Raw genomic sequence first — 13,604 nt, 5'->3', positions numbered from 1 at the left:
TAATACTTGAATATTCAACAAGGAGGCATAATTAAGAATTGCCTATTTTGTCAACCTCACCCCACCCCCACCTCCTCCTCCTCCTTTGTGTCTCAGCAAATGGTTCAGCCCTCCCCCTGTCCCAGCCACCCCCCCAGTGTGGCTACTCTGTCAAGACCTCATGGAGAGACCTGGTGCTCATGGCTCCCTATGATGCCTGCCACGTCACACAGGAGGTAATGTAGCATCACAGTACGCGTCTACTACTCTGCACAGGTACCCCTTTGTCAAGTCAATTTTATTTGTATAGCCAAATGTTACAAATTTACCTCGGGGGGCTTTACAGCAATATAACATCCTGCCCTTAGACCCTCACATCGGATAAGGAACAACTCCCTTAAAAAATACTTTAACAGGGAGAAAAAATAGGAAGAAACCTCAGGGAGAGCAACAGAGGAGGGATCTCTCTCCCAAGGTGGACAACATGCAATGGATGTTGTGTTTACACAATTTACACAATACAACACTGAAAGAGTATAACAGAATTATAATGGAATTGTTGTTCGTCCGTCGCAGCGACGAGGACCATCTAGTCATCCTGTAGGGGCCGAATTCTATGGGTGCAAAGATGGCTGGTTAGTCCAATCTGCGCCCTGAATGTTCTTTGGGAGTGTGGGCATGGGATAGTGGGAGTAGCTGGAGGGTTGCTGGCACGGTCTTTCCTGGCCTGCCTGCGGCTCTCTGCTGCAGCAATCCTGGCGGCCTCGTATGTGTTCGCACCATTTCGGAAAGCTGCACGCCACTCTCCTCTGTTCAGAGCTTTCTGTTCCCACGTGTCGTAGTTGATGGTGAAGGCTTTAAGGAAACCTTCAAGGTGTTTTTGAAACGCTTGTTTTGACCACCATGGGAGCGTTTGCCTTGCTTGAGTTCACCATATAACAGTTTCTTTGGGAGCCGGTGGTCTGGCAAGTGAACTACGTGGCCCACCCAACGAAGCTGTGGTTGCATGAGGATGGTGTGTATACTCGGCAGTCTTGAGCGAGTGAGGACCTCTGTGTCAGGCATCTTGTCACATCACTTTATGGCCAAGAAGTTTTCTGAAGCATGTGGTGTGAAAGGGGTTTAGTGTTTTTGCATGGCGTTTGTAAACTGTCCATGTTTCGCAGCCGTAAAGCAGTGCGGTGAGAACTATGGCCCGATACACTTTCATTTTTGTCTCCTGGGTGATGCCTCTCCTGTTCCACACATTCTCGTGGAGTCTGCCAAAAGCAGTACTTGCTTTAGCAAGTCATGCAGTCATCTCTTCATCAGTGGTGACATATCTGGAGAGAGAGCTGCCCAGGTAAGTGAATTTGTCGGTCGCATTTAATCGATGCCCATTTATGGTGATGTTGGGTACATTGTAAGGCTTGCCTGGAGCTGGCTGATGTGGTACTTCAGTCTTTTTTAAGTTGATGGTGAGGCCGAAGTTGTTGCAAGCCTCTGAGAACTTATTGGTACTTTTTCACATGTTGACTTCAGCTGTAGCGTTGTGCAGAAGAGAAAGAAGACATCCTATAATGGAATTATAAAATATATGAAGAATATGACGAGGAGGATGCCAAGCAGTGTCCAGACGCCACTGGAACAGCCCAGGACCTGAGCCACATGACCAGCATCACCATGTAGACACACAAAAAAAGCACACACATTAGTCACATGTCTGAGTGAGAGAAGGCTATAACATTAAAACAGGATAACAAAATTATGGATTTATAAGATAAAAAGAAAATGTGATGAAGGGGAGGCCAAGCAGTGTCCAGGTGGCGATCACCATGGAGACCTGGGAGGAGGACAGACTGCACATGCACACAAGGGATACTCATGTTGCACCATTCTCATACATGCAGAAGAGAAAGAAGACATCCTGCAGAGAGAGAGAGAGAGAGAGAGAGAAGACATGTGAGAGAAGAGAACAGTTTGCAATAATCTATATGCTATAATCTCGTCAGCAGAACAGTGCTTGGTAAATTCACTGAGGCAGAAACCGCCCCACCATGCAGCACAGGCATACAGACATATACATACAGTAAGCAGTCAACTTAAAGGCAACTAATTGTAGGCTAAGGCAAAAAGGTGAGTTTTAACTTTGGATTTAAAGGACTCAAGACTGATTGTCTGTTGGCAGCAGGCAGGTTATTCCACAAGAACGGGGTCCGATAGGAAAAGGCTCTGCCACCAGCTGACTTCTTTTTAACTTTGGGTAGACAAAGGAGCCCTGTATTTTGAGAGCGAAGAGCTCCAGATGGAATGTAAGATGGCGCAAGCCCATTCAGGATTTTTTAAGTCAGCAGAAGCACCTTGAAGTCTGATCTAACATGGATAGGAAGCTAATGAAGGGAGGCAAGAATTGGTGTAATATGGTCAAATTTTCTAGTTTTAGTTGGGATTCTAGCTGCAGCATTCTGAATCATCTGAAGACTTTTAGTACTCGCATGTGGCAGGCCTGAAAACAGAACATTACAGTAAGCAAGTCTGGATGAAACAAATATATTTTTTAGTCTCTGCATCAGCCATGGACAGGAAAGACAGAATTTTAGCTATGTTACATAAGTGAAAAAAGGCAGTCTTGGTGATTTTTTTTTTTTAATGTGCTTATCAAAGGAAAGGCTGGGATCAAATGTAATACAAAAATTTTTGGTTGCCACACTTTGTGAAATCAGAGCTGTCAATTGTTATTGTTACTTGATCAAATTGATCTGTCTGGCAGGGCCAATGACCAGCATCTCGGTTTTATCAGAATTTAAAAGCAGAAAGTTTAGTTGCATCCATTTTTTCACAGCAGCCAAGCAGGCCTCTAAATTAGTCATTTGAGTATGATTATCAACCCTTATAGGCACATACAGCTGAGTATCATCAGCATAACAATGGAAACTTAGTCCATGACTAAGTTTCCATTGTTATGTTCCATTGTTCCATTGTTTCCTAATTTGGCCAAGAGGTGAAATATAGAGAGAACAGTAGAGGGCCAAGAACTGAGCCCTGAGGTACATAATATTTAATGTCAGAAGTTTGATGTGATATTATTATAGAAGACACAATGTGTTCTAGATAAGTAGGACTTAAACCAAGAGAGAGCTAAGCAAGAGACGCCAAAATTACAATTTATTCTAATAGTATGTAGTGATCAATGGTGTCAAAGGTTGTCACTGGTGGGCAAATACTAAATAGTAACCCCGTTATTTCTGCTGAACAGAAAAGTAGACTATCCCAATTCATTCGATTAAAGGAAAAAAAGTGGCGTAATCTCTATTTTAGAAAAGGAGATTTAACATATATGTGGGGGGAAGATATTACTCCTAGTATAGCACCTTATTCTGGCTTGGTATCAACCCAGTACAAAACTTTCAAGTATTTATGCTAATCACAATAGAATGGGCTCAAGACACAATACTCCTTTGACTTGCACTACAAAATGAGTTGCATCTTTTGAGTCAAAGTGACTTATCTGTGACTTACTTATTCTTTCCCATGCCATCTACTATGGCACTGGCAGGATGGCAACTGAATACCACACAATTATATACATGCTGAGTGTTTTGAATTCTCTTGTAATGATCTGCAATTGTGTATTTGTCAGCTCTGTTTCCCCATACCCATTTGGAGTGCATGACCTTTTTTTAGAGTTGGCTGTGAATTCATATTTCTTTATCAGCGAAACAGTAATAGTGCAATTGGTTACACTGAATAAATTTCTTGAGGAATGAACATGATAGCCAGCTTTCAGATGAAACTGTTTCGTCTTCTGGGAAAAACAGCCTAATAAAGAATGCTGCAAAAGAACGCCTTCTGAACTCGTGTCCTCAGGGTGATAACTATGTTTTGCCCCTGCTATGGAGAAATACCCCTGTGAAGATGTCCTGCCCTGTCCCCCAAATCCTGCCTCCCACTTTGGGCCTGTCCTCCCTGTGCTGCTCCCCCCATGGTATGGCTGTCATTTTTCAGGATCCCTCAGTCACAGAAGGGCTCAAAGTGAAAGGTAAATGCCACAACTTATCATTCATGCTGACCATCGTTGAATAAACAAAACAAAAAATATTCAGTATATCAAAAGTCTTCATTTTCTGTTCGATTGTTGCACTGTTTCTGCTGGTTACTGCACAATTCGTTTTCCTCTCAGGATGTGATCTTGTCAACGCTTTCCTCATACTTGCACAATTGATTTAAAGCTGAAATCCATGATTTACCCAATCTGTTCCTCCCTTGTGCAGCGAGGCAGAGCTACAAATGAGGTGTAGCAGCCATTGTCGCTTTTTTGCCATCAGCTTGGCAGTAAACTGTTCCCACCCTTGTAAAAAAAAATCCTTGAACTGAAGCTAACACAGTTTTCTATTACAAAATATATCAAACTATATGGAAACACTCTTCGATTGTAATATTGATTTGTAAAATTGGTAGGTTGCCTGTCAAACAGAAGCACGGCCACATCATTGTTTGCCGCTGCACCAGTGTTCATCCTACCCAGTCAAAAATGTAATTTCAGAGGAAGAAAGCCTTTATTTTCCTTGTATAGAATACAATGACGTTAAGAGCACTGCTCCTGGTTGGTGCATTGAAGACACGGGGAAACAAAACAAAAACCCCCGCAGTATCCAAACAACCACAGTCAACAACAGAGGTTCTAAAATAATCAGGAATCGGGGACAGTTTATTGTCATTTCAATCCTGTACCTGCATACACAAAAGAAACAAAATTTTGTTTCTCCCAGTCCTCAGCAGTGCAACACAAAAGACAAATGCGTATCCAAAATGTCCTAAAATGACGCCACCAAAAACGAAACAAAGCAAAAAACTTAACAACATAGTCCAAAAATTCCACTGTCCAAAGAAGGAACGCCAGCCAGAATGACTGTCAGAACTGCCGGTCTGCATGGGCTAGCAGTTAGCTTAGCCTGCCCCACTTCTGCGTCCTGTCAGACTGCCCTCGGTGTTTCTTCTTCGGGCACAGCTCCGGGCAGGGGTCATGGTCCTTGGGCCCACCAGACACAGCAGACCAGGCTCCCTCAGCCAGTCCAACGCCAGCTCTCCCAGTCATTGGAAAAAAATCAATGATCAAAATAAAAACTTCACATGATGACACTGGGTGACACAATCTTCCCACATTGAATAACACATCTTCCCACAATGAATAAGAAACAAGTAAATACAGTGTGATTTTTATACTTGAATACATGTAGTTATTGCACTAGTACGATTATAATTGCACTAGTATGAATGAATGGTTTGCCCTAGAAAGACAGTCAACATATTGCACATGAGGAGTCATTCAGTGCTTACTGGAGTTCAGTGTACTTATGGCCCAGGGAAAGAAACCGTTTTTAAATTTGGTGGTCCGTTCTTTGATGGTCCTGTAGCACCAGGTCAAACAGGTGGATTATGGAGTGTCTCCAACCATAGTAAAGATGCCCGTTAGTATTACTCAGCCTGACTCCATGGTCCAGATGGATAAAATGGCTAGTGATTAATGGTGAAAAATCCTGGATTTCAGCTTTAATGGAAACAATTCATCTACTTATGTTGTTTTCCTGAATCCTGCTTTTATTTTATTTTTATTTTTTGGATATGTATGCAATATTTTTTTTCCTGGGCAGTGCGAGGAGAATGGACACCACTAGCTGAGCAAGCCCAACAGTGTGGATATACTTTACAGAGATGGGATGGAGAGCTCCATATAGCTGTTCCCTTCATGTCATGTGGCATCACAGTAAAGGTATGTCTTGGATGAGAATTACTATAGATGCTGATTTAAGTGAATTAAATTTGGCTGGCATTTTCAGGATGCTACTCTGGTGTTTCATTGTTAAATGCAACCTTACAACATGGACCTCTGTTTTTCTCCAGGATGGAAATCACACCCTTTCTCTCCAAATGGGACAAAAGGCAGTCACATTGGCCTGCCCTGTCTCTCCAGATGATTTCCCTCAAAGCCATCAATCAACCGTTAAAAGTGCCCATTACCTTCCTACAGAGTCCAATGAACCTGAAACAGAGAACCTGCAACCTTTACCATGGGTTCCCCCTTTCTACCTGGCTCCTCCTTACTACCCCCATCCTACCTATTCTTACAAACACCTTCGTATTGATAAAAACGATGGATACAAATCCTCTACTGCCCCATCTTTGGCTCCCAAAACTACAACTCACCTGGTGGCAAAACCTGTTAATTCCAGTTCTGAGTCGCAGTCAGTCTTTTCATACTACTCCTATCAAATACCTCCAAGTGAACCATACAAGGCTTTCACTCTCCCAAGTTCTCTACAAAAGACGGATGAATTGGTAGAGTCACAAGAGGCATATCTACGTCAGCTGTTAAAACAAGACACTTCTACCTTGAACCACCCTGGAGACCATGATGCCACACGTACTCCGTCATCTGACATAGGATTTCAAGAACAAGTCAAGGGACCTTCTCTCCAGCCCTCCAGCCACCCCTTCGATCAGTATTACCATTACTACCATCACCCTAAAATCCCTCTCCCTTACCCACCTCATCACCTTGACTCGGGTCCCGAGACTAACGCTCAGGAAAAATATGAAGACGAAAAGCCTTTCCCCGTTCCCCATAATTCTAAATTTCCAGGGGTGCTACACTATATCTACCAGCCAAACACTCCTGGCAGTGTTACCTCAGACCAGTCACATCAGTCTGTGACAGATACCCCCCCTCCACCTTCTCCCCCTCTGGTCACCACCCCTGAATGGTATCAAAGAGCCAATCCACCTGGTTTACACTTTTATCCACAGCCCTATCTTGACCAATACTTTTACCAATTCCAACATGTCTCTGAAGGAGGTGTCAAAATGTTGGACCATCCCATTCAAACCCCTGCTACCACCACAAGCTTGCCTGTCCATCCTAAAACAGAGGAGTCTGGTCCCATCACTCGCCCACCTCCTAGCTTACCCCAACTTGCAATCCACGGCACTTTCTACAACTTCGAACCATCTGCAGTCCAACCAAGCCAAAGACATCCTATTAATCCAAAAACTGAATCTCAAGCTAAACAAAAGTTGGAAGACCAACGTGAATCGCTGTCTGCAACTCGACCTGGTGATTCAATTGAGCCGCTGCATGGCCGCTGGAAATGGATCCCACATCAACTTCTATCTGAAGATGAAGTTAAAGTGGACCTAAATGATGAGAAAATACCACCTGCTTCTGTGCTCCCTGCAACCCAGCCTGTCCTCCCTCCCAATTACCATTACCCTCCCCTTAAATCATCTCAAATCAACCATCAACATAAAACAAGCCCCATTATAATTCCTCCTCCAGAGCAACCCTCCTCTGCCGCTCAGTCACCCAACACAAATCCTCACCCCAACCAATACTACTACCATCCATATTATTACTACTATCACATGTATTACAGACCTGAGAGGTTACAAAATGCTGAAAGTCACATTTCTCCATCTGGAGAAACTTCAGACCCAGAGGTTCAATCTCCTGCCACAACAGTGTTTGAGTCCCCTCAGCATCCAATTTACCCATACTACAATGACCACCATCAGCTTGAGCTGCCTTTTTGGTATCTCCATGATCATAACCCCAATCTTGATGCTCCTCCGGATAAGAGACCCCAAGCCACGACTCTGACCGCAGAACCAGCTTATGATCTCCAAAATATTCCACCACTCCCTTATTACCATTACTACTATCAGCCGAGAATGTCCACAGACGACCAGGAACCACACCTTATTAGCAGTATACATCCTGAGGAGTCAAAATCGAAGGCAGAAATACAAGTTCCTGTGGAGGCTACCCACCATGGAAAGAGTACCTTTGCCTATAATGACAAGACCGGATCTCCAAACATAGAGCAGCCACGTTTCAAACCCTTCTATATTCCCTCAACTCATAATGTTCACCAGCAACAGTCGTATGAGTTCACTCCACATCTACAGACTGAAGAGGCGGAGGAGAGGCTGGTCAATGAAATGGCAGGTAAATGGTGATAGAGAAATTAAAGGAGCTGTTCACTTCTTTTCAGAGTTCTCACTCGTTTTAGGAAATCTTCCTGGACTTTTCAAGGATATTTTCCAAGACTTGTGCATGGATAAACATGACAGCCGTTGCTCACAGAAGGTCATATTATTCAGTGCTGACATTCAGCAGAAGTCCCACTACAACCTCCATAGACAGACTGACTAAATGACTCTCTCTCTCTCTCTCTCTCTCTCTCTCTCTCTCTCTCTCTCTCTCTCTCTCTCTCTCTCTCTCTCTCTCTCTCTCTCTCTCTCTCTCTCTCTCTCACTCACTCACTCACTCACTCACTCACTCACTCACTCACTCACTCACTCACTCACTCACTCTCTCACACACACACACACACACACACACAAACCATTCCTTGATCATCACAGTTTATGACATATTTCTCACAGTCAGAAACAAAGACGTTGAACTTGGGATATGTTTATGTGGGTGTGATGTTTGACACCCCCAGCCCCTACCAAAACACCACCAGTCTTTAAATGGACAGTATAAAGTGTATCTATATATTAACTGGTCACTGAATATGCCTCCTAAACATCAAACACTGATTTGCTATAAACAGAGCTGATAATATACAATCTACTACTGCGACTACTACTACTACTTTCGGCTGCTCCTGTAAGGGGTTGCCACACCGGATCATCCGTTTCCATTTCTAGAATGCACTGGCTTGTGCATCCTCAGTGGCTGGATCAGCTGAAAATATACAATCTCAGCTCAAAATTACACTAAAAATGTGCAGTCTCAGCATGAAAAAGAACACAATTTTAAAATCTAACTTTACAGTTTCCCAAGACCTCAGCATTGTCAGGATACTTAATCAGTTTTATCACTTCCTGTGGCTGGAAAACCTAGTTTTTTGGTTTCCGAGCACATGTGGGTACCTTGCTTTTGGGTGGAGTCTGTTTCCCTTACACAGTTTATTGAACATAATCTGCAATTTATTCAATTTTCAATGTCATAGGTTTTTTATTTAGGCCCTTTTATGGCTTTGTCATACTTTTTATAGGACAGTGTTGATGCTTATTCTAAATGATACCACAGGGTGGCAGAACATTTCTCCTGTTTTCCAGTGTTGTATCAGAATCTGTGTCCCTTCAGATTATGTGACCTTCCACTAAAACACTCTTTCAGCCAAGAAACGGCAGTTTAGGTAAGGTTAAGTGTAGGCATAAAGTCCAAGATGGTTAAAATAGATCTTGGGTTGGAGACCGTTTTTATTAGATGTGGGTTTGGTGTGATAAAGAATAAGATTCGAATCTAGGGGTGGCCGAAATAGAGCGTTTTAAGGGCTGGCTGGCATAATCTGGCGGGTCACAGACTTTGGTGTAACACCAGAATGGCTGAACACAAAACATTAGCTTTTGTTAATCAGTTATCCGAAAGAATTTGATTCGAAGTGAAGTTGTGTTTCGCTTGTCTCCAGTGGTCCCGGTTTACCTATTGGCCAGCTCTATTTGTTTTTGTCTCTTTTCTTTGTACTTAGATCGCCTCGAGGCCAATGTGTACACTCCCTGTGTCCTTGGCCTGCTGTCAAACCACGATTGCAGCAGCTCTTTGGGTTGCTGTTCCTACCCGGTGAATGGTAAGTCCCTCCCAATCGAGTCTTGTCAGCACATGTTGGGTGGCACAGAGAACTGCGATCAAAAAAGACGTCTGAATATCAGACCATCGATGAGCTTCAAGGCTAAGAGGCCGCTCCCAAACCACAGAATCAGAAATGGGGGGGGGGGTACCCTGCTGAATATTAGGTTGTTTATATAGAGGGGGGTGTATTTTCTAGGCAGATAATGCACTTTGAAAGATTATTTCCTGGGGGAAGGAAGGGAAAGCAGACTTAATGTTTCTACTGTGTACAAGGTCAAAACTGCCAAGTGTTGGAATGACAACCAGGTTTGTGTGTGCGTGTGTGTGTCCACAGAATGTACAGCGGGACAGCACTTCATCTTTATGGTCCCTGACCCTTTGGTAGAGCCAACAGGGGCCTCACTTCGACACCGTTCTAGGGACGGTGATGTGTCCTGCACACCCCAGAGATTGACCTCTAACCCTGACCTCTACACTGTGCCCTTGGATGGCTGTGGAGTTCACAGACATGTGAGGCACTCCTCCCCAGATGACTCCGTTCCAGTTGTTTTAAACTGAGCCTTGTGAAATATAAATATTTGTAGTTTTACATGCCCTCAACTTCAAATGATGTGAATTGCAACACAAAATTGAGTTGACACCGTTAAAGTTGACATCCTTTCCCTTGTTCCTCCAGTTGATTTTTATCTCCTTGTTAGGTGGCTGGTCAGACAGAGGTTCACCTGTTAGAAGTCCATGGTATCCAGGTTCCTTACGACGACCAATCCAAGAATGACGTCTCTCCTGTCAGGTGATGGTGTTAACTTTTGCAAGTGAAAGCACATCTTTCCAGATTCACATTAGAATTAAACGTGGCATTGTTTTTACCATAGTATTGTTCCATGTCTGAAAGTATTGTTTATGTCTAAATTGACTATGCTAGTGCAGTCTGAGGTGTTGGCATGTATGCATTCTCCTGATTCACAGGATATTTGGGGGAAAATGTGTCAAAATATTACTTGGTCATTGGCGTCCGGGTGGGGTGGCGGTCTATTCTGTTGCCTACCAACATGGGGCTCAGCGGTTCAAATCCCTGTGTTACGTTCGGCTTGGTCGGGCGTCCCTACAGATATAATTGGCCGTGTCTGCGGGTGGGAAGCCGGATGTGGGTATGTGTCCTGGTCGCTGCACTAGCGCCTCCTCTGGTAGGTCGGCGTGCCTGTTTTTGGGGGGAATAGCGTGATCCTCCCCCGCGCTACGTCCCCCCTGGAGAAACTTCTCACTGTCAGGTGAAAAGAAGCGGCTGGCGACTTCACGTGTATCGGAGGAAGCATGTGGTAGTCTGCAGTCCTCTCCGGATTGGCAGAGAGGGGGTGGAGCAGCGACCGGGATGGCTCGGAAGTGTGGGGTAATTGGGGAGGAAAAAAATCCAAAAAAGAAAAAAAATATTACCTGGTCATTATTAGCACCGGTACAGTTTCTGTTGTTTCGACTAACTAGCAGCTGTAGCTGTTTTGTGATAAAGATATTGGTGTCATTAGTAATTATATATCTTTAAAGTGATGCAGCAGTCTGATATGAAAGTAACCCTAATTTTGTTTGAACGAGCAGGTTGATGGTGGAATGTAGGTCATCGCCAGGTTCTCCAGGTAAGGTGAAATTTCAGATCATGAGTCCATCTCAGGCACCACCTGTTCAAACTACACCCGCCACAGTGACCGTCCAACTGAGAATCGCCACAGGTTAGCAGTTTTCGTCTCCGTAGTCTCTCTAAAATGACACCGCAGTTGATCCATAGTAAATCGAAAAATCACCCTGTCCACATTTCATCTCTGTGCGATGGCTGAGTGTTCAATGTATTTGTTTCCTGGCCTGCCGCAGCATCTTTTTAATTTTGAAATATCAACCCTTTTTGCTTAGACAACTCTTTTACCAAATACTACCCAGAGGCTCACCTGCCCCTCGGCCTCATTCAAGGCAGACCACTGTACTTGGAGGTGAGCTTATTGAATCCTCCAGAGCCTGGCTTGGTGCTGCTGGTTCACTACTGCCTGGCTTACACCCACCCTCCATATGCCAGCTGGATGCTCATTTATGACGGGTGGGTCAAATCATTAGCGATGTCAGCAAATGTATGATGGACTTGATGACTGTTTTTCATCTGCGTGCTGTAGGATCTGATGGAACCAACCCTGTGGCTTGACACTGCAGATTTAAGCAGCCTGAGCGGTCAAACCAGACTGGGAACTAGACTTGGTTGAACATTGCTTTTAACATAACTTGTGCAACTGTGTAAATGAGAGGCTAATGGTGATAAAGATCAGTGCCAGTCTTGACCGACCTGGTCACCAGAGACTTATGTGCATCCCCACCGCAGGTGGACTGCTCAGTTTGCACATGACTGATGTAGCATCGCAGGTCTGTAATGAGCAACAGAATATGGTACTGAATCGGGGTGTGAATCCCCAGCCTCATCATTATCTGCATGATATATATTATGGTGAATTGCAGCGATTTTAGTGTGTTGGTATATTGCAGTGTTTTACTGTATGGAAAGCTGTCGAAATTGAGCCTCATCACGGCATTATCCCTTTCCCATTTGGCCTTTCTCAGCTGTCCTAGCCGAGATGACGCCCTGCATCTATCTCAGCCTCTTGCACCACCTCACACCCAGAGGCTCACAGTCACCAGCTTCTCTTCTCTGCCCTCAAAAATAAATAACAGAGGCTTTTTCCAACTAGAGGACCCAGAGGTACTATTTTATTATTTATTTTACAGATTCTCTTTACACTAATGAATGTCGATTTTTTTTTTTCTTCTGAGCTTTTGAAGTGATGTTTACTGGGATGCTTCCTAGCTCAGGGCGGTTTAAGTTCTACTTCCTACAAAGCTTGCGTCAACTCTTATGGTACTATGGCCACTGTACAGTATTGCCATTGACAATCTCATTTCCTGTTGTCTCTCCTCCCAGATCCACTTTTTGTGCTCCACAGATGTTTGTTCTTCTGCGGATGGTGACTGCACCGTCGGCTGCCTCAGCGGTGAGTCCTCCCCAGGAGGCACACATTACACAAACCGAGCAATGGGTCAGTTTAGTAGCAGGAAAAAAATGCATTATTTGGGGGGGGGGGGGACCTCAAAAGCAAACCACATATATATATATTATATATATATATATATGTATATATATGTTTTCATTTTTAGACTTCCTGTGAAGGACAGACATAGGCCTTTACAGTTGGGACAAATTTTGTGGCGTTTTTTTTTTTACTGTTGAAGGCATTGTCATCAATGTGAAGATTTCAACCCAAAAAAAAATCTGGGTTCAAAGTCTCCCATACACAGTAGGGCGATTATCCTCCTTTTTATTTATTCATTTTTTGGGGATGATTGTAATGTTTACATCAAATTGTGGGTTTCAGGCCAAATCATTAGGAATTTGTAAATGTAAAACTTAAGATATTAAAGTTTAAAACGTTTAAATCTTAGTTTTGGGCTAAGGTAGTGTGTAATAACCGCTTAATATTCTTGTTTGCCGTGTAGTGTTTTTAATGAAGCAGACTACCAGTTTCTGAACATCTTCCCCTTGTTCCAATGCATGATGCAGGAAACCACAACCTGGGTCTTTTGGTTTTACCATCTCGTTTGAATTAGTTTCACAACGCACACTTCTCTGAAAAGTGGTTCCTACTGTACATCCCTGATGCTTAGCACTTATGGAGCACGCCGCAAAAAATACTTAAGACCCAACTATAAATTTGTCGAAGGTTAAAAATGAACTTTCTCAACTCAAATCTTCAGGACTCGGCACTTTAAAGCCTGGTAGCTCAGACCGCAAAGGCCTGTTTATGATCATATCTTCTCTCCATTCTGACAGTGTGTGTGTTTTCTTCCCCCCCCCAGGGCCAACGAGCGAGCACTGAAATAAATATTATTTTGTCACATATCTTGTCTCTTGCTTCTCTGTCATTCAGTGTAAATGAAGACACGGGCCTTGGATGATGGGAGCAAATGCTTCACTTTAATA

At 43.6% G+C, this 13,604-nt stretch overlaps 1 protein-coding gene across 1 annotated transcript; it reads left to right on the top strand.

The window, feature by feature from the left end:
• Positions 1–7,683: 7,683 nt before the first annotated feature.
• On the top strand, positions 7,684–13,556 carry LOC130119257 (zona pellucida sperm-binding protein 1-like). Its single transcript, XM_056287704.1, has 9 exons — positions 7,684–7,960; positions 9,498–9,596; positions 9,933–10,108; positions 10,297–10,388; positions 11,189–11,319; positions 11,498–11,678; positions 12,191–12,329; positions 12,549–12,618; positions 13,552–13,556. The coding sequence occupies exons 1-9, from the start codon at positions 7,684–7,686 to the stop codon at positions 13,554–13,556; spliced, it is 1,170 nt and encodes a 389-aa protein (XP_056143679.1).
• The last annotated feature ends 48 nt before the right edge of the window (positions 13,557–13,604 follow it).

The sequence above is a fragment of the Lampris incognitus genome, chromosome 10 (genome assembly GCF_029633865.1).
Source record: "Lampris incognitus isolate fLamInc1 chromosome 10, fLamInc1.hap2, whole genome shotgun sequence".
Classification (NCBI taxonomy): Eukaryota; Metazoa; Chordata; class Actinopteri; order Lampriformes; family Lampridae; genus Lampris; species Lampris incognitus.
Note: the sequence above shows the minus strand (reverse complement) of the source record. Positions and strands in the feature narration are given on the sequence as shown.

Coding starts and splice junctions, on each gene's coding strand:
- LOC130119257 (XM_056287704.1), top strand. CDS start 7,684: ATGTCCACAGACGACCAGGAACCACACCTTATTAGCAGTATACATCCT. Junction 7,961..9,497: donor GCTGGTCAATGAAATGGCAG/GTAAATGGTGAT, acceptor CTTTGTACTTAG/ATCGCCTCGAGGCCAATGTG. Junction 9,597..9,932: donor CTGTTCCTACCCGGTGAATG/GTAAGTCCCTCC, acceptor GTGTGTCCACAG/AATGTACAGCGGGACAGCAC.